The sequence below is a fragment of the Cajanus cajan genome, chromosome 7, assembly GCF_000230855.2.
Source record: "Cajanus cajan strain Asha chromosome 7, NIPB_CcT2T_4, whole genome shotgun sequence".
In the NCBI taxonomy this organism is placed as follows: Eukaryota; Viridiplantae; Streptophyta; class Magnoliopsida; order Fabales; family Fabaceae; genus Cajanus; species Cajanus cajan.
This window is the reverse complement of record NC_138523.1, coordinates 60,204,713-60,225,570: the sequence shown is the minus strand read 5'-3', so window position 1 is coordinate 60,225,570 and position 20,858 is coordinate 60,204,713. Positions and strand designations below refer to the sequence as shown.

The following is a 20,858-nucleotide window of genomic DNA, read 5'->3' as shown; positions in this document are numbered from 1 at the left end:
AATTTGTAAATATAATTTTTTTTCAATCCCAATTAAATTAAATTAGACTGGCTCTCATATACACTTAATAAAATAAATGGGATAAGTTTCGATATCAGCCTTTTTTGCATTCCCCTAAATAAGACATCGTTAAAATTACTTTAATAATAATAAGTCATCCTTGGCTTACCTATTTTCAAATCTTAGTTGTTTTTGCTATCCTATTTTAACCCTCTCTCCCTACTTGTCTTGATAAATTGTACTCATTCGTCACATTACGTTGAAAAATATTACTAGAAGACAGAAGTATAATGACAAAAAGACGAATACCACTAATCTTGGTACTCGAATACAGCACAATTTTCAATTATTCTTCCACAAACCAAAATTTGTTTCCTATGGTGTTATCAAATTGTGCTAATCAACATTAACGAAAAATAGGCAAGGATAATTTCCTATATTCAACAGTCATTTTCTTCTGAATTAACCAATTAAAGATTCTTGAAAATAAGCCAAAAGAAACTGCTTGGGAGGAAAGGAATTAGGCAATCATGAAAAAAGCCACAGATGAAAATGTTGATAAAAATAAATGACAAAAATGTAATGCATTTTTTCAATTTTGAACTGAAAATAACAAAAGAAACTAACAATTCGCATGAATACTGGTAGCTTCAAGAAACACCGGTCTAAAGACATAATAATTAAAAGGCAATGATAAGCAACGATTCCAACATGAAACTACAAAACGAGATGTATCAAAACTTGTCAAGTATAAAGGAGGTAAATGTCCAATTAATAGATAAGATTGCTCTAGTGTTACACCTTGATAGCATATTTCCTCATTGGGAAATATGTCTCTTTCTTCTTCTGCTTCTCTGTCTTCAATGATGCCTGGATGAAGAATTTAGAAAGGTTGTGAGCAACAACAAACATTGTCCAGCTCCAACACATAGAAGCAAACCACACTAAAATTACTATTTGAAAAGGTTAAAAAAACTATAAGTGGCATTTAAGAGCATAAATCCGAGTCATATTTTCCTTCATTTCTCTGATGATTTTCATGTATGAAAATAGAGAATGCTACAATTTAGGAATTTGTTTGTTACCATGATTTAGGAATCAAAATAAAAAAACAAAAAATGAGGACTTTCACAAATGGTTAAGAGTAAGACTTGATATAAATTCCTAACCAATGTTACTTCTCATGTATAAAGTTAATAGCATCCACAAACATCTACATCCATTTGAAAACAGTATTGCTCGAACCAGGATATCAATTCCATATAGTATGGGGGACGTGATTAGGAAATTTCTGTTTCCCTTAACATATTATCAGCCATTTTATGATACAGTTTGACACCAGAAGTATTTTTGGATAGCAACAGCACCCATATAATAGCTCCTTTAATTGCTGGTCAGTGGTTACAAGTGAGTCCATTTAAAAGAAAGTTCTACTATTCTTGTGGATTGAATGCAAAAACTGTTATGGATTAAAATAAAAGAAATAAAAGTGAATAAATATAAACACTGTGGACATCATTTGAAAATGAGCAATTCCCATGATTGATTGATCCAAATACATGAAAACGTATGGATGGATGAAGACAAGTTTCTATGCATCCCATTGAATTTCATTCAAAAGAAGAACCTTATAAAGATTGTACTGATTCTTATTAAAAGAACGAAAAGACTAAGGTTGTTCAAAAAAGCACAGGTCAACTAAATTGTATTCTTGTAACAACTCTGGGGGCATAACTTTCAACATCAAACACGAAATTAGAATTTAGAACCTGCCGATGTACATCCTAATTATTTCAACAGACAATTTTCTTCAAATGAGGTGAAATAGGTAAAACACAAACCCACCCACCAATATTAGAGGCAAGGGATTTTTACCCCTTCCCTCCCCTCTGACCAAACAGTGATCGAAAGGAATATCAAAATGGAATTTGAACAAGACACAAGTAACCCTTAAAGCACACGCAAACGGTCCTAGCCAGTCAGATAACCAACTTAAAGAAGTTAAATTGGAGCAACATCTTAAAGATCACACATAATTAAGGTATTACATAAAACTAATATTCAAACTAGATCAGCTAGTCACTATAAATAAAAACAGGAACTAAGTAAAAATAATGCAAAAAACAAAATAAAAATTGAGCTCATTCAAACCAATGAAATCCATTCAAATAAGACAAATGACTACAAGGGAATCACATTAAAGTACACACTTCTGTGGACATAAAATTACGAATTTCATTGGACGAAGAATGAAAGGCAATACCTGGTGCTTGGTAAGCCTTCTGCGAATAGCCCTAGTCTTCTTAGGGCGCAGATCAAGAGGCAAGTACTTCTTGTTCTTATAGGCATCCCTCAACGCAGCCTTCTGCTTCTGAGAAATCACCGTCAAAACCTGCGCAATCGACAACCTCACCACCTTTCTGCAACCCCAAATTCGGAAAAGACATTAAAACAAACACATCATAGGCAAAAGCATAAGAGAAACAACCCATTAAGAAAGGAACCGAATTTTACATCTTGGAGAGCTTGTTAGGGGCACCTCCGGTGACCTTAGCGACACGAAGCAAGGCAAGCTCCGCCTTTAGGTCCTTCAGCTGATTCAACAGCTCAGCCTTCGTCTTCTGCCTCAGTTCGTAAACCTTGATCCTCGCTGCATACAGAAAAAAAAAATGATTTCAATCACAGCTATTGATAAAAACTAAAAAGGAAGAGAGAATAATGGTTTTGGAAAATACCCATTGCTAGCAATTTCAGGAGCTTCTGCTATGGCTGCGCCTCTTCGCCGTAAACCCTAATTTTAAATGGGAGGGACAAGCTCGCTTTAAAGGACTTGGGTTCTTTTAGTTATATAAGGGTTGCGTAGGGTTTGGCCCATTTACGTTTGAGTTTGGGTTTAGCCCAGCTGGGTTCTTAGCTGCTCCTTCTCATGGGTTGGGCTTAGGAGGTAGGAACTGATAATGATCAGGCCTAGTTACGTAAAACATATTTATATAATCTTTTTCCATTATTTTATAATTAAGAATATTATTATATGCAAAAAATATATAATGAAAATAATAAAAAAAAGGCATCAATATTAATAATTATTTATTTACTATTCATGTTATAGATTATAATTGTTGGATTAATTAATGTGATAACTTATTAGATTACAAATTATTCAATTATAAAAATTAAAATATCACATACTTACATGAATATAGAAAAAAAAATTTAACAATAATTATATTAGAAAATAACAGTTGAAGAGAGTTACGAAATTTCTCTCTTTTAAAAAAAATTGATGTACCTAATAAAACATATAACTATATTTTTAGTCTTTTAATTTATTTTTTATTTATTATAATTTTAAATAAAAAATTATTTCAATTTTTATGGTTAGATATCATTAATCAATTTGTCAAACATAATTCACATATTATTAAATTTGTCGCACAATAAATCATATATTAATATTATACAATTGATTTAATATATCATAAGAGGTTTTTATGGACTTAAATAAGTTTGCATAAATTACAAGAAATCATATTTAATGAAACAAAGTTGGTCCAATATAAATTTGTTTGCTTAATTTAGCGGGTGTGATTAAATTAATTTTTATTATTGAATAATCTTTGTTATCACTTCCTTACAAATTATAATTTATTTAGAAATAAACTGACAAATAATAATATAATAGTTTTATTTTATTTATTTTCTCTAATAATATCTATATTATTAATTTTGTGGGTTAACGTAATGATGAAAACATCTTATACTAACACATTACAAAGACAATCTATATAGTATAGAATCAATTTTAATTCATGTGGTATACAAAAACTCATCAAAATATTGTCGATTACAATACCGTAAATGGAATTATTCTCTAGTCTAATGAATTGGGACAAACACATGGTAGGAAAAAAAAATCTTAGTAAACCAAATGTTATAATCACTTTCCTTTGTCATCATGGGTTTCCGTTCTCTGCATATTGTTAGACACCTCATTTTTAGTTCTATATAGGAACCTACTGAAAATTATATTATATAATAATTCCTCTTCTTTACAGTATCTTTCATTTTAAATAAATAAATTTAACTGTTATTATAAAAATTAAATATATATCAGTAAAGATTTTTTTTATCAATTTTATTGTATTTTGATTTTTTTTACTGAAAAATAAACAATGTAGTAAATAAATATGAGAAAACCAAAAACAAAAAATGCATATATTTAGAATGAGCATGTGTTTGTTGATTGTGATTTATGGGTAGAAGAAACTAAGAGGAAGAGTACAGTGGCTATAGAACGAAACTCGACGGCTCATATGTTTTAGTATGCAACTAAATGGATGTATTTGAAACCTTATCTTATCTCTCATTTTTTAAAATTAGACTCATTCCACCAATTAGACCCATTTGAACAATAAGGAATTTTCAATCAGTTTAATTGATCTCAAAAATCATTTGCTAGTGAATGGATAAAAAATCACTAGAATTGATACAAAATTGGTTAAACCAATTTCAACCCATTTATTAATAATATAAATAATATTTTTATAAATAATATTTAATAATATTTAATTTATAAATAATTTTTTTATTTAATTTTAAATATTATAAAATTATAAAATTATATTTATTTAATATTATTTTTATTAATAATATAAATTATTATTTTATTAATACTAATTTAACCACAACTTAACTACAATTGAATTATTACATCTTTAACTAATCCTTAGACTAATGTGATCCAAGTTTGAAAACCCCGCAAATAAGGATTAGTTGTTACTTGAAACTTGATTCCATTTTGTATTGTGTTGTGTTGTGATTGGAGGGTTGAATATAAACATAAAGTACTACTAGTCTGGGATACTCTGATGCTACTGTGCTTAACATGTTGCTTTCTGCTCAACTTCAAATGATTTAACCTTTTCATTTTGTCTGTACTCACTATAAAAATAAGGAGGAAAAAAAGGTGCATATGCTGAGTTAATATGACAATTGACATCAAACAATAGGTTGTTTGGTTTATGAAAATTGTGAAACAATTAGATAATACAAATTAAACCTATATATTACAAATGTGTGCATACAAATCCTACAAACTATCTATAATTTTTTTTTTTGACTTGGCAGTGTCCCATTTTCATATAAAAAGAAAAAGACACATTGACAATCTAACTTAACCGGCCCTCTCAAGTCTTAACAAGATATTTAAAAAGTTTTCAAGTTTCAAGTCTTGAAAAACTTAATAGTTAATACAAAGAAAAACACTTATAAGAACCAATGAATTCCCTCCTACCACTCTTGTCTCTTCAACACAGGAAATTTTGATAAAGAGCTAAACAAATAAAATAAATAATAAAAAAATAAGAAAGTAATGAGAAATAAAGATGATGGAGAAAGTTGAAGAAAATTTTCGTGTAAGATGTTATCTTTACCAATTAATTTTTCTCTTTGTCAACATCTTCAACTACAATAATATATATATATATATATGTATATATATATATATATATATATATATATATATACACTGTTAACAATGAATGATTAAGTAATATAAAATTAATTAAAAAAATGATTAAAAAATTGTAAAAATTACAAACAAACAAAAAATTGGGCATAATTGGAGTTGGTTAACATCACTCCATTCATTCAAGAATCAGTTCCACTAGTAAACATTCGCTGCACATTATTTCATATGTTTAAAGCAAAGAATTTCACAATTGCGTGCACTTTTGTATATACTAGCAGTTTCATTAAAAAAAAAATATATATGTAACAAATGAAATATATCTTATGGAAGGTTTAAGGTTTGTTTTGATATTCTTCCTTATTTTTTATTTTTTAACAAAAGTTTAGTATTATCATCCAACTTTTTTATTTTATTTCAACAAATTCCACCACAATGTTTACAACCTCTTTCAGCATCAAAATTGTATATCTTTAATAGCAATGAATAATTCAAAAATAATTTCATCAAATTCTATGGTACCAACCTCATATTTCCATTTTCCAAATTTTGTCCTGATTGTGAATTGTGACTTGTCTCTCTTGACCTGTCAGTTAGACCAATACTTTAACTGGAAAAATTATCTAATTAAAATGGATATGAACAAAGATAATGTGTGGTGGTTCTGAGTTGTAATGTGACCCATCTAACGAGATAAAAAGAAGAGTCCAAAGAAGATGGAACATGTAGTGACCCTAATTGCAAAAGCATCAAGACATGAAGCATCCATTCAGATTCAAACTGTCTCTACCATTCTTCATCACTATCTTGGTCAATCATGCCGTCCATCACAAAGGCACATCTTTCATTAAATTATCAAAATACATTCTAAACATATATGTTACAATTTCTGAATATTTTCTTAATAACTTCAAAATCATTCTTACCTCCAAAAACTAAAATAAAATTGTTTTAACTTAGTTATTTTTCTTAAACTACATCTTAAATATTTAACTGTGTTAAATATAAAGAAAAAATGTCATAATAGTCCTTTCAAGTTGAATAGAATCAATTTTATGATACATTATTTTTTACTAATATCATATAAAAAAACATTGTCACATTTTCACCTTTATTAGACGCAGAATAAGTGATTTTACACATTTAAGATAGTTGCAACTCAACTGATTTTTGAACTGCAGATTTCACGTGTGAACTTTCGCTACTTGGTTGCAATTGCGAACTGTGACTGTACTGTACATGTCTAGTGTGAATGGAACATCACCATTCAATTAATGCATGACTGCACCTACAAATTACTTTTACAAATATTTTTTTTAGAAAAAACAAATATTAAAATAGTATTTTAATTAATAATTTAAATTGTATTTTAAACATTTCCCAAAATTTTAAACTTTTAAAAAATTTATAAATACTTTTTGAATTTAGAAATAATCACTTTATATATAAATTAAAATAGTTATCTGCTTTATAAATGATCCACTTTACCCATTCTCTCTCACATTCATTTTTACTCGAATAATCTCATTAAATGTTTCTTATATTTTATTTTTATCAAGCAAAATTTAACTTTAATTTTTTATTTTATTTTTTTACATCAACATCAGTCTAGTTGATGGCAGTGACAAGTGTTTTGTTCTCACAGGCCAGGAACTGGGAAGTCGTTTTAAATCCATTGTTATCGTAACACCTTTCTTTTCTTTTCTTTCCCTTTAATTAATTATCTTTTACCTCTTCTTCCTTCTCATTCAATCCAACCCCAAAAGAGAAAGCTACGAGTTGAATTTTTATTTCACTCATTTCTCTCTTAAAAAGTCAACATATAAATTAAATTCATTGAATAATAATATATGTTTAATTAAATTCTAAAAAATAGAATAAAAAAATTTGAAATTTACTAGGATTAATTTTTGCCGACCAAAAATCACATCCTTAAAAAAATGAAAAGTTTAAAAGTATTTAACGAGTGGTGGCTCATAGGCCTGAGCACGGGCCGGGTTCGGACGGATTCATGTTGAAAATATTAAACCCAATCCAAACCGATCCAAAAAAAAAAACCCCATTTTCGACCGTGAACAGTATTTCGGGTTCGTCGGGTTCGGATTTTCGGGTCTCGGGTTAATTGGATCGGGTTAGTCGGATTTGAAAAAAAAAAAAAAAACAGCCTTGCCTTCGTAACGAGCTTCAGTTGGAGGACGCGACCTACTTCAACCACAAATCTCCATCGCCAAGCACAATCTAGAGATCCTCAAGCTGGTGAAGAAGGAGGACTTGGCAGTGAAAACCAGCGCTAACAAGCTTTCTGGGTCATCAAGAAGTGCCTGAGGACGTGCTTCAGCAAGCTGGTTTCAAAGGAGGATCATCAAGAAGTGAAGGAGATGCCTCCGGAGCCAAACTGGTACCAAGGGAAGTGGAGAAGGGCGAGGCACAATGGAACCATTGCAGTTTCAGGACCTTTGTATACATGAAGAGAGGGTTTCGCCTGCTGCGCTTAGGGTATTTAGGTTTTCTCTCACTGTGCTACCTTTAAAAGGGTCGGTCGGGTATGGATACCCACGGGTTCAAATTTTTTAATCCGAACCCGACCGACAAAACCCATTATAAACCGACTTTAATAACCCGAAAAATCGAAAAAATCGCGAAAAACCGTCCGAATTAAAAAACTGACCTGCGAACTCTTCGGATTCGGTCGGACCAAAATTTTCTGCTCAGCCCTAGTGGCTCAAAAGTCCACTCACTAGAAGGTCTTTAAACGACAGCACCCTCGAAGTATAGTCAAAAGAAACGCTCGTTCCAATAAATTACACGAATGCCAACTTGCTTTTTAATAAATAAATAAATAAACAAAAACGTGAGCTCATGCCAACATTCAAGTCAAATAGAAAAGACATTTCTATTTAATTTCCCATAATAATCTAAAAACTTAGTGAATGCACCTTCGTTGCCTGTTCTAATCATCCATCCAACCGCTCAATTTCCTTTGTTTACCAAATCTTCTATCAATTTTTTTATGAATTCAAAAATTATTAATAAGCGATCCACGACACAAAATCTCTTCCACCCCGATTATCAACAAAATATTGGTGTATAATAATTATGGTAATTGATTATATTAATTGTCAAATCGTCAACCTCGTTATTAATTAACACTTCTAAAATGAAAAAACATTACCAACAAGTTGTTAATCTAATTAAGGCAAAATCTTTTAAGGGTATTCCGATAAAATTTTGTATATATGAAAATCATCATTAGAGAGATCCTATTTAAAACTAATTTATCAGTTTGATTCAATGATAACAAAATTAAAATAGTTGTCAACAAAATTGGTACACTCATAATAAATTTTTATCTATATTAAAATAATATTTGATCAATAAAAATTATATCTAAAATAATCTTTAAGTGGATTATCTTTATGAAAAAAAAATGCATATGGTTAAAAAAAAAGAGTCAACAATCTGAAATATGAGTGGATCAAGTCTAGAGAGAGTGAGGTTGTTTCATAGAATGAGTCTATAAATGGAGAAACTATTGATATTCTTATCCCCACACACTTTTACGTGTTTTCCTAATCTTCATGCACTAATATCTCCCTCCCACTTTTCTCATCAAAACACTTTGTTTTTCATCTCTCCTCACCAAGAACACATCCGACAACAACGTTAACAATTTTTCATGGTCTCTCTCTCTCTCTTCATCCATCTATCTATGGTTATCATATCCTAATTCCTAATTATTTTTCTTTTGCTTAATGATGTGCAGGCAAGTGAAACTGATGCCAAATACGAAGAGGTAACAATTAACATCAATATCTTCTTTTCTTATTCAGATTCAAAGGAAAATTAGAAGAAAAGAAAAATAACATAACCTAAACCGTAAAATAATTTGTTTTCTACAATTTTGAAGGAGTACGTATGGAATTCTCGAGGCATGAAGCTTTTTTCATGCCGATGGCTTCCGGTGAATCAAAGTCCAAAAGCGTTGATCTTAATGTGCCATGGCTACGCCATGGAATGCAGCATCACCATGAACAGTAATTAATTATTAGTACCCTATTCACCTTGATTTTCACTTTTTCAATTTTTGAATCGAAATTGTGTATAATCATATAGATTAATTCGAACCACACTAGTAGTGAGAATTAGAATAATATGCACAAAATGTTATGATTAAACTATGGTATTATCGTTTATGAATCAAAAGAATTATATTGATTAATTTTGGTTGTGAATTGTGATGATATATATTGATGTATGAAGACTGCCACACATGCAGGCACAGCAAGAAGGCTTGCAAAGGCAGGTTTTGCTGTGTATGGAATTGATTATGAAGGGCATGGAAAATCAGAAGGGGTTCCTGGCCTTGTTACGAATTTTGATTATGTCATCGACGATTGCATCCTACACTTCACCACGATTTGTGGTCAGCATCTAGATCTATTGAATTTCAATTTGTTTTTATTGGATACATATATTTCCAACCCATGACATGTTTGATTTTGATATGATAAATAATTGAAAATGCAGAACAAGGTGAGAACAAGAACAAGATGAGGTTCTTGATGGGGGAATCCATGGGAGGAGCTGTGGCTCTACATTTGCATAGGAAAAAGCCAGATTACTTTGATGGGGCAATTTTGGTGGCACCCATGTGCAAGGTTTGTCCCCTTTTTTTTTGTTCTTTTTCTCTACAAATATCTTGTGCAAATTTAACATGTGTTTCGTACGCCACATACTGTTCTTTATTCTGCTGCTTTAATTATCATTTTCACTAGAAAAATCAAAATATGGCATCAACATTCAACACTATTTTTTGGGTATTGTTTTGTGTTTACTGGTTGTTCAGCACGTTTCTTTTTGTATTGGGTCATTCCAACGTGTTAGCTAGACTTCTTTTTGGTGCGATCAACAGTAACCAGCAAATTGGGACCCAATCAAATCAAATTGAGTAGATATTGACGCGTGCGTAGTGTTTTTCTTTTTCATTTATCTCTTGTCATGATTTCAGAGAATATATTCTTGCTTCTTAGCCTCATCTTCACTATCCATGTCTTTTTCTACCCCCACCCCTCCAAAAATATAAATAAAAATACATCTTATCTAAAATCTATATCTGCATCTTGTGATTATTTGTTAACATGATAATATTAATTAACAATATATCTCTATTGTAAGTTGTTGTAAGGCTGCATATATTTTTGTTACAAAACTGTTGTATATTTACCTATAAATGTTAGAGATATCTTCTATCATACTCTCTCTAATATTATATTTATTATTGGATAAAAATCATAAGTTTTGGTGAGTTCTCTTATATAAAAATTATTAGGGGATATGAGAAGTGAGACACATTAAAAAGTTATAATTTAAAAAAAAAATAGTTAATAATAACATTTCGCTAACATTTTTCTTATCAACTTTATAATAATTACTTTCTTTAAGGATTTGGTACATAAAATATTTTTACTTTCTCACGAATTTGAAATTGTAAATGTTAGTTTTTCATGTTTAATTTATCATTAATAAAAATAATACTTTTAAAAAAACATAACTTTTCTATAATATTTTTTTATATATGTTTTTCATCAAATTATTCTCATAAAATAAGTGAGAACCTAACATTTCTAAATTAAAGGAAATATTTTGTTACAGTAAATTAACTTAATTTTGTTTAATTAGTACAATAAAAATCTTTGATTCATAACATTTATAAATATTCTCGAATAGATTTAATTATTTTGAGAATCATGTCACACATGAAAAAAATTTCTTATACCAAATATCTCCCAAACATCATATCAACAAACGATAGGCTTTAAACTATTTTTAAAAGAAAAATATTATATCACAATTTATATTTATTTTATAAATTTTTAAGTTGACATTACCAAATGTAATGCATAGCGTGTTTGGATCTCAAATTTGGCTTAATTTAAACGTATATCTTCAAGTTTTCTTTTTACACAATATATCTTTTTAATAATCAGGATATATTCTGTATTAATTGTTTGCGATTGAGTCAATCACGTTAGAGATACAGAAGAAAAAAAATGATACACATCAAAATCCATTGTTTACGAGACAATAACGTAAGTGATACAGAAATATACAAAGTTATAGACATCAAATGGCTTTAATTTACACAATTATTTGCGAGACAATCACGTCAGAGAGATATAAAGAACGAGAATTATTGTGGATCACGATTTATGGAGTGCTTGTGTTGTGTGTTACACTATCTATCCAGCAAGTTGCATTGCATCAAAATCCTTTTTATTGAATTGTTTTTTTCAAGGTTTCATTATCAATCACTACTCTTCTCTATAATTTAGATTCGGAGAATATATCTCAGGAAAAAAAAATATGTAGTTTTTAATTTTTCTTTTCATAACCGATTTTTTTAATTTATATAATTATTAGACAACATAAAAGATATTATAAAAAAAAATTATAAACTATAATCTTACCTCATGTTTAGATATGAAGCATAGTTATTTTTATATATTATAGTTTAGTTGATTCGTTAAAGCAAAATAATTGAGAGGATCCGTTTGACCGATACTAATATTTGACAACAAAGGCCTCTGACCTTTTAGTAATAAAAAAATTTCTAAGCTAAACTGTCGCAGTAGTCGTCCCCCACATATTGCGACCATCTAGAATACACTGCCTTCAGAAAGTCACTTATTATTTTTAAACATAAAATTATATAATTCGTAATCAATTAATTCAAGCAATAATTGTTTTAAATTTAATAAAATATAATTACAAAATACTAAAATTAGATTTATGATAGTATATATATTTTTAATTACTCTTTTAGCTCTCATAGTTTCATCAACTTTACTTTTTAAAGTTGTTCAAAAGATTTGTTTTTTTTTTTTGTGCTTGAACATTAAATTGATTTGTTTGTGCACATACAACTGCCATGGTGAGTTTAATGAGTTATTTATTTACTATTGCTGTATATTTGTATATAGATATAGATACTGATTGTTTAGTGTGCAACATAGCATATTTGTATTTATTTAATTTAACTGAAGCAGTTACATTGTTGCAGATTTCAGATGAAATGAAACCGAATGCAGTGATGGTTACTATATTGAGTGCACTGAGCAAAGTAGTTCCAACGTGGAAAATAGTTGCAAGCCCAGATATCATTGATGCCGCTTTTAAAGTGCCCGAAGTCAGAGAAGAGGTGATTTTATTGAAACAAAGTATGAATACTTGGAGTAGATATGAAAGTAAGTAATTAAGTGAATGTATTGCAGGTTAGAGCGAACCGATTTTGCTACAAAGGAAAGCCTCGGTTGAGAACAGCGTTTGAACTTTTGAGAGCGAGCAATCTCATAGAGGCTAGTCTACACGAGGTTTCACTACCTTTTCTAGTTTTACATGGTGAGGATGATAAAGTCACTGACAAAGCTGTTAGCAAACAACTCTATGAAGTGGCCGCAAGCTCAGATAAGACACTAAAGCTCTACCCAAATATGTGGCATGGTCTACTCTATGGAGAGCCACCAGAAAATTTGCAGATCGTCTTCTCAGACATTATTACTTGGTTAGACCAGAAGTCTAACTACGCAAATTCAAGGTTGGAGAGAGAACTCAAAGAACATCACGAGCATTTGGTAAAAGCATGAAGTGTTTCTCTTCTATGTCCCCAAATCCCGATTTGCTTTACTCTCTTTTCTCAACAAATAATATAATGTATTTTATTTCTGCACATTAAGGCCCGTGTACAGCTGAAATTTATTTATAAAGGACACATGCTTTCTCATTTGAGTTGCAATTATACCAAGTATAACAAGGGTTGAAACCCAAATCATCCACTTAAGGTTAAGCAAAGATGTAATACATGGGATCGTACGAACTTTTCGTAACTCTAATCTCAGCAAGAAATCATTTCAAGACTTGCACATTTTATTTACCTATGCAGATCTATCTTAAATTACCTAAAACTAAATGGAAGTTTACATAAAATAAAAAATAAAAAAAGATACATTGGGATGAACTGTAAGAATTAGGTAATCTGAAATGAACAGTCTCTGCACCGAGATTCTTTTAAACAATAATCTCATTGAATAATAACAACCATGAAAAAAGGAGCCACAAACTCAACACCAAAACATCTCTTCCACGAATGATGTAGATGATACGAGATCGAACGTTTTCAAATTTTTATATTGATAGGTACACTAAATGTGTTCAATCTTGGACCTACTCTTGGTTGAAACTGTAAATAAGTGATATTCCAAACTACAAATTTCAAATCAGGTTAAATCAAACATCTCATTGAGTACAATACAGGGGGGGGGGGGGGTGAGAATGTGAGATGCAGATGGAGAGCTGGGGCACGTTATCACATCCACAAAGAGTGATAACAGCTAATTACGATTAATTACAACATAAGTTGCCAACTGAGGCTTACGGGTTTCACTTCAACAATACAGAAGAGTACAGTCACCGTCCAGTCCCTCACCCTCCCTTGTGAATTAAATAGGACAAGAAATCACTGTTCCCGTATGAATGAGATGCGCAAGCTTACTTCACTGTGTTTGTAGTGACCTATCTGCAGGCAAAGGACCTACCAGAAGAATACATTCCACTATCACCTGCACGCAACACCAAAATATTCATCAACTAAAACTCGCAATAACAATATAGAACAACAACGAATTTATTAAAGATTATTATCATCATCATCTTAGGACCTACATAGCTACAGATGAAAGTAGTTTAAGTAGAACAGTGATGAGCAATGTAAACAGCATCATTTGCTACAACAATGGTTTTAAACTTATAATCTGAAGACCAAAATATATGTGCTTCCCTCTAATCAATACTTATCAACTAAACTGCTAAGCGTGGGTTTCTATTTCTCCTAAGCTACTACTTTGAAAAAATAAGACACATAAATATTGAACAAGCAAAGAATTTCCCCCTGTTTATATACATTGTCCGTTGGCATTTTAAATAGTAAATACTTGTATTAATTAATGTAGTTCTTTCATACGGATATAAAACTACATCTCTAGTATTGCTTATAGTCCTTAAATAAAGACAACAGTACTAAATAAACAGAAATAGGGAACCATACCTTTCAAATTTTCTTAAATAATCTTATTTCTCACTTCCTCGAGTTTCTTCAGAATCTCTCCAGGGGTTCTGTCCAATTCATCGGCAATTTTTCTCTGCAAATCCATCGGCAATGTTGGGAATTGCTCGCATAGATCCCCATCAATAACATCCTACACAATAATGCAGGACTCTCAGAAATTTGTAACAATTAATACTAGGACAAAAAGACGCAATAAACAAATAGAACATTTTGATGCGTCCTTGTTTTTATTAGAGATAGAAGATAAAAGGCCCTTCGTCAGGCAGAAATAGCAATGAAAATATATCAGGGAGGATGCTCTTGTCCAACCCAGATTGCAAATAATGTTTTCCAACAATAGAAAGAACAAAAAGCATAAAATTGATTAGGTAGGTACCTTAACAGGAAAATAAGCAGATCTATAGGCCATGTGGTCTCTTCCGCACAAAGGTGGGTGATCCTGCCTCATATGCATCTCCAAATGAGAAAAGAAATCAACATCATCCCGTGAAGTGAAGGCATGTAATGCCCCAACACTTCCCATAACTGTTCCAAATACAATGCACTCTCCACCACCTGGTATAAGAGAAGCCTTTTGCAAGCAGGTGACCACATCACCAACATGAAACTGTACAATTTCTTCCACCTTATTGGGAGCTCCATTCAGCTTTCCCTGCTCCCACTTGATCCTCCCACCGGTAGGATCTTCTTCTATCTCATCTGAAACATCCTGTGGCAACCGCACAAAATAGATATTCCCAAACTTGTCTGCGCCTGCCATGGTATCAAAATCGATGTGGTATGATGCAGTAAGCCACCTTGGAACACAATCATCAGCAAATATGTATAGTTGGTTTTCGTCTCGCCTATACTTGCAGTAATGGAAAGACTGCAGAGACCAAAGAACACAATTAGCTGAAGATTTTATTCAGCGAAATGGGACATGTGGAGCAGCAGCACATTGAATCCGAGAATAAGCATGCTGTCTATTATTTGCAAAATCAAGAGAACATAAATTCACTACAGAAACACCTTAGTCTAGTCTTTCTAAGTAAAAAATCAAAACATTAAAGTTTGCAGGACACAGATAAATCAATGCAGAAGCCACTGCGATATCAATCAAGTGTTACCAATAGAAATCAGAAGTGATGACAAAAATTGCGCCCATAATGCTTGCACAACTCAAATACCTGGAAAATCAACACATATATAATGTAAAATAGAAACATACCTCTTGGACATCACCAACATAAATCCGATCACGATATGCATGAATAGAGACAATTGTGTTGGGGAATAGCTTATTCTCGCATTTTCTTAACAATCGTCTTTTTCCCAAATCATACAGCCTGAGCACAGGTCCTATCCCTGCAAGTAATCTTCCCTGAAACTGACATAGAGCAAGGGGAACACCTTCAACCTGAGTTTTGTGAAGAAGTTCAAGAGATCTTCCATCCTCTACAAACCTATAAATATGAATAAATCCAGCAGTTACACTCCTTTTAGGCAAAAATTGCAGTCCCTTTGCAGTTCCAACAGCTAAAAGTGTTCCATATTCTTTATCATGGAAATTTACGGTGCATATGCTGAAAGCAGCCTCATTATCCTGAAGCTCCAAAAGACAAGTTGTATTTCCTGTCCTGGGATCAAGAACTCTAATGCAGGAAACCCATTTCTCTGATTCAGCTTTTGGATAACCATAATGCTCATCTGAAAGTGGGTCATCTTTATCTTCATCCTCACCACCATTCTCCATTTGATCTGCACTTCCAGTACCATTTTCCCCAACTTGAGCTGCTTCAAAACACTCTTTCCTTGCAGCTTCACGCTCTTCCGCATTTAATGCTCCCTGATCACTCTCAATCATCACCAGAAGTTTCCGTTTTGGTTGCAGCACAAATTTCCTAGGTGTGTACCTTAATGGAATTACAGTTTCATTAAATGTTTCTCCTAACCTTTCAATGGTAAAAATCCTCAAGGCCTCACCAGCAACAGCAACTACACCTTCGACACACTGGTCAGATGAAAATGAGGCAGCATATTCAAGGGTTTCATATGAAAGGGGTGTTAAAAGGAAATGTCCTTGGTGAATATAACCAAGCCAAGGTCGACTAGACAAGCAAAGCATAGCACGCTTGCCTCTCACAATAATGGGAAACAACTTTGGGGCTCTCAATCCTAAGAATCGGGATCGAGAATCAGAAAGCTGACCTGTAACCATATCCACCACAGTTCTAAACAAGACACCATTCTGTAAACCAGCATTCAAGAAAAGGCTGGCAGGATGATCTGCACCATCCTCGCCACCAACAGATGCCAGAACTTCTAGAAAAAGAAGAGACTCCGGGGCTGAAGAAACACTTTGTACACTTAGAGCCTGCATACAATCATCAGGATCCAGTGATAAGATTCGGATGGTCTTGTCATATGAACCAACTGCAAGAAATCGAGATCTTTGTCTTCCCTCAGGTACTGGAGCAATGTCCAAACAAGCAACATCTCCAGACATTTCATGCTTCTCTACCTCCATCAATTGACCAGTTACATCCACTTCAAAATATATAAGCTCCCCTCCACTCAGTGCAATAACCACTTGAAGTCTATTCGATCCAACTTTTGAAATTGTCCTCTTTCCAGGAGTTCTCCATTCATTAATACGACCATCCTCCCTAATATGCCTAATACCATTTGGGTGAACCTGCATGAGAGAATCATCTCCTATCAAAGAAACAGCAAGGGAAGGAGTAGTGTCAAGAAACCCACTGTCACTAACTTCTTCAACAGTTTCACCAATGGAAAGCACAAGCGTAGCATTTGTGAATGACACAACAATGTACGCATCAAACTCATCAATAACATTCTTCTTCACTGTCCAAACAGCACTAGGTATACCAGGAAGCTTGGATACAGCCATCTCACTAACTGCCAAACCCGTTCTCAGAATCCTCAAAGAGGACCGAGGACCACGCCCACAAAGAGTAAAAATCTGGGGAGTTTCCTCTTCAAAGATATTGCTGACCTTCATATCCATTATGGGCATCAAACTCTCAACCTGGTCTATCCTAACAAGGTTCTTCAGCCTCCTGGGCTGGAAAAACACAGGCTGAAAACCTTCTTCAGTTTCCATCAGCGTAGCAGACGAGGCCTCCACATCATCTTCCTCCCCTATGGACTTAAACTGATACAGAGCATGATTCCCAAACTCCGATGCCGCAAACAAGAATCCGGACTTCAGCACACACATTGAAGCCGTGACAGGAATGGTATCAAAATACTTGATCTTCAACTCCGAGACACGGTCATTATTGTGTTCCAAGGTAACCTTAAAAATATCTCCATACTCAGTCTGCAGCAGGAAGAAGAACATGCCCTTCAATTTATGCATGGCAGCAGACACAATAAGCACGCCGCGCTCAGCCGGCAAGTCAGCCCGCCGAGGAATGACAGCCCTAACATCCGGATGTCCCTGATTCTTATAAATAACGAAATTCTCAGCACAGACAAGGACGCCACTGGGGCCATCAGTGCCTCCAGGAACAGTAACAAGCAAATTGGCACCATTATCAACCTGCTCAGACCACTTCCTGGAAACATGGTTGAGGCCAAGATCAAGCTCGTAAAAGGTCAAATGCTTCTGAGCCTCGGAAGCAGCCTGGCCAGTGGAATCCTGGTCGGCCTCAGAGTAATCCAATTCAATAGCAGCAAAAATAGGGTTCTCAAAGCCACAGTCAACACCACATATTGAATAAACTAAAGTGTGGGATTTGTGAGCCTCTAAAGGGGAAGAAATGGTTAACCTAGCAGCAGTGTCCCTATTCAAAACATAAACGAGTTTCTGCTTCTCGCAAGCGCCAATCATAACAGCCCTACCCTTGGGATCGATGGCGAGGTACTGACCGGGAACAATTCGGCGGCAACCGGACTTGCCGAAGGTTTCCTGGTGAATTTTGTCGAAGACGTTCTTCTCTTTGTTGTACTCGAGAATGACGATACGGCCGGAGTCGGAGCCGACGACGATGTAGTCCTTCTGAGCGCCGATGAGGCGGAACTGGGCGAGGGAACGGATGGCGCCGAAGATTTCGACGGAGAGGATGGTTTGGATCCTACCGTTGTCGTCGGGGCGGAGGAGATCGAGGACCTTGCCGCGGGCGACGACGATTTCCTGTGTCTTGCCGCCGGAGAAGCTGCCGTTGATGGCGCATATGATGCCGGTGGGGCGCTGGAGAGTGAGACTGTAGAGATACATTGCGGTGGTTTAGGGTTTAGTTTAGGGTTTGGGTTTGGGTTTCAACGGAACATTCAGAGAGACTGTTATTCAGTGAGAGGAGCGGGAATAAAAACCCTACCTGGCCCTCTCCTTCTATCAATATATCATTTACTGCTTCTACAACAACTAGTATAAAAATATTTAGAGGGGTGTATTGGTTTAGGATTTCGTAGGATTTTAAAAGATTTTTTTTGAGTAAAAAAGTCCATTGGTATTCAATCAGGATTTTATGTCACTTAAAAACAATCCAGTGGTATTCAATCTGGATTTTCAGGATTTTTTAAAGAGTTCATTAAAATCCACTGGTATTCATTTGAGATTTTTTACAACTTAAAAACAATCCATTGGTATTCAAAAATTTAAGGATTTTAAAGGATTGTTGTGTGAGAGAGATTTTGAAAGACTTTCTAGTGTTATCTATAAATACCAGATTCATAAAACAATCCCATCCAAACCCATCGGATTTTGAAGGATTGTTTGAAATGATTTTTCAAGTGTTTTAAGAATTTTCAAGTGAGTTTTTCATCTTTTTTTTCTATGCTCCTGTCTTCTCCATTTTTTCTCTACTAATAATACTACACTAGTGTTCATTGCTCATATATAATACTATTCTCATACCATTCTCCTATTTTGTGAAACTCTAATATGTAAATGATAGTGTCATTGACTTGTTTTATTTTTCTGTTCGTTCTCTTTAATTGACTTACTTTATTTTATTCTATGTAGTTGAATTTGTTCCTTTATATAACACAAAAAAATACTTGAAATTTTAACTTTTGAGTGATAATTTTTTTTATGACACACATTAAGAAAAGAAAAAGGTGAAAGATGAAATTGATATCATAATCTCAACAATATATATATATATATATATAAAAGATGAATTTGTTAGGGATTTTGTGAGTAGAATGAGATAAAAATGAATCTTAGTAGGGGAAGAACCCTCTTAGCATAAAAATTGCGAATTCTCTCTTTCCCTTGAATTTGTTACTCTTATCCCTCCTCTTTTTATGACTCAACAATTATTTTATTTTTTTTACTATGAATTTTTCTTTTTTATTTTTATATTATGAAATTAAGATTTTTTATATTTTAAAAAAAGAAAATTAACATAAGACATTGCAATATCTAATTTTTTAGGGTTTAGGATTTATGCCTTCATTAACTTATTTTTTAAAAAAGAAAATATTGTTAAAATATTTGTTAGAATAATTTATATTTATAAATATCGTTAAAAATTATCATATATATATATATATATATATATATATATATATATATATATATTCTCTATATCTAAATACTTCTGTTTATATAAAAAAAATTATATATCTAAATATTTTTTCAGTATCGAATATACTAATTTTTTTATATAAAAAATTATCTTATGTTTCTATATTTTCGTTTTTACATTTTTTTTTATAATAACTGAGGTATTTGATCCATTTGGATAGCAAAAATATATTCGATCTTGTATGATGGTGTGCTTCTAAAAATAATAATATAATTTTATTGATTTTGTCTATTATCCGTAATTATTTATATAACTATTTTTTAACATATATTGTTTTAGTAATTCAAATGGGAGATTCACAAGGAAATAATAAAGAAAAATGAAAAGAGAAAGAAAACTATGAAGCTTGGATTAAGGATGATTCCGATGAATTGTTACAATTGATAGTGGATGCTATAAAAAGATGATAGAATATTATAGAGAATTATTATTATTATTTATCTAGACATTATTTTTTTTATTTATTATTTTTATCTTTGACTCTTTTTAAATTTGAATGTATAATTTTTTTTAAATCTTATCAAATGTCAAAACTCCACAAAATCCCACAGAATCCATTAAAATCCTAATTTAAAAGTCTTGCAGAATCCATTAAAATCTTGATTTTAAGTCTTGTAGAATCTTGCAAAATCTTAAAAGTCATGAAAATCCTGCAAAGTCTTTTAAAATCCGCAGGATTTTTTTTAACTAAAAAAGTCCTTTAAAATCCTAATCCAATACACCCCCCTTA

At 32.4% G+C, this 20,858-nt stretch overlaps 3 protein-coding genes across 3 annotated transcripts; 1 reads left to right on the top strand and 2 right to left on the bottom strand.

Annotated features, from left to right (window-relative positions):
- Positions 1–649: 649 nt before the first annotated feature.
- On the bottom strand, positions 650–2,893 carry LOC109817800 (large ribosomal subunit protein uL29). Its single transcript, XM_020383143.3, has 4 exons — positions 2,736–2,893; positions 2,515–2,650; positions 2,264–2,420; positions 650–870 (listed from the first exon to the last, which is right to left on the bottom strand). The coding sequence occupies exons 1-4, from the start codon at positions 2,737–2,739 to the stop codon at positions 796–798; spliced, it is 372 nt and encodes a 123-aa protein (XP_020238732.1). The 5' UTR covers positions 2,740–2,893; the 3' UTR covers positions 650–795.
- Positions 2,894–8,997: 6,104 nt separating this feature from the next.
- Positions 8,998–13,247, top strand: LOC109792884 (caffeoylshikimate esterase). Its single transcript, XM_020352339.3, has 7 exons — positions 8,998–9,146; positions 9,231–9,260; positions 9,375–9,501; positions 9,744–9,890; positions 9,995–10,125; positions 12,528–12,665; positions 12,739–13,247. Exons 1-7 carry the CDS (start codon positions 9,144–9,146, stop codon positions 13,108–13,110), a joined length of 948 nt encoding a protein of 315 aa, XP_020207928.2. The 5' UTR covers positions 8,998–9,143; the 3' UTR covers positions 13,111–13,247.
- Positions 13,248–13,526: 279 nt separating this feature from the next.
- Positions 13,527–18,943, bottom strand: LOC109792892 (spliceosome-associated protein 130 A). The gene is made up of 4 exons (XM_083060381.1): positions 15,799–18,943; positions 14,965–15,456; positions 14,568–14,718; positions 13,527–14,082 (listed from the first exon to the last, which is right to left on the bottom strand). Exons 1-3 carry the CDS (start codon positions 18,811–18,813, stop codon positions 14,581–14,583), a joined length of 3,645 nt encoding a protein of 1,214 aa, XP_082916507.1. The 5' UTR covers positions 18,814–18,943; the 3' UTR covers positions 13,527–14,082; positions 14,568–14,580.
- Positions 18,944–20,858: the final 1,915 nt, after the last annotated feature.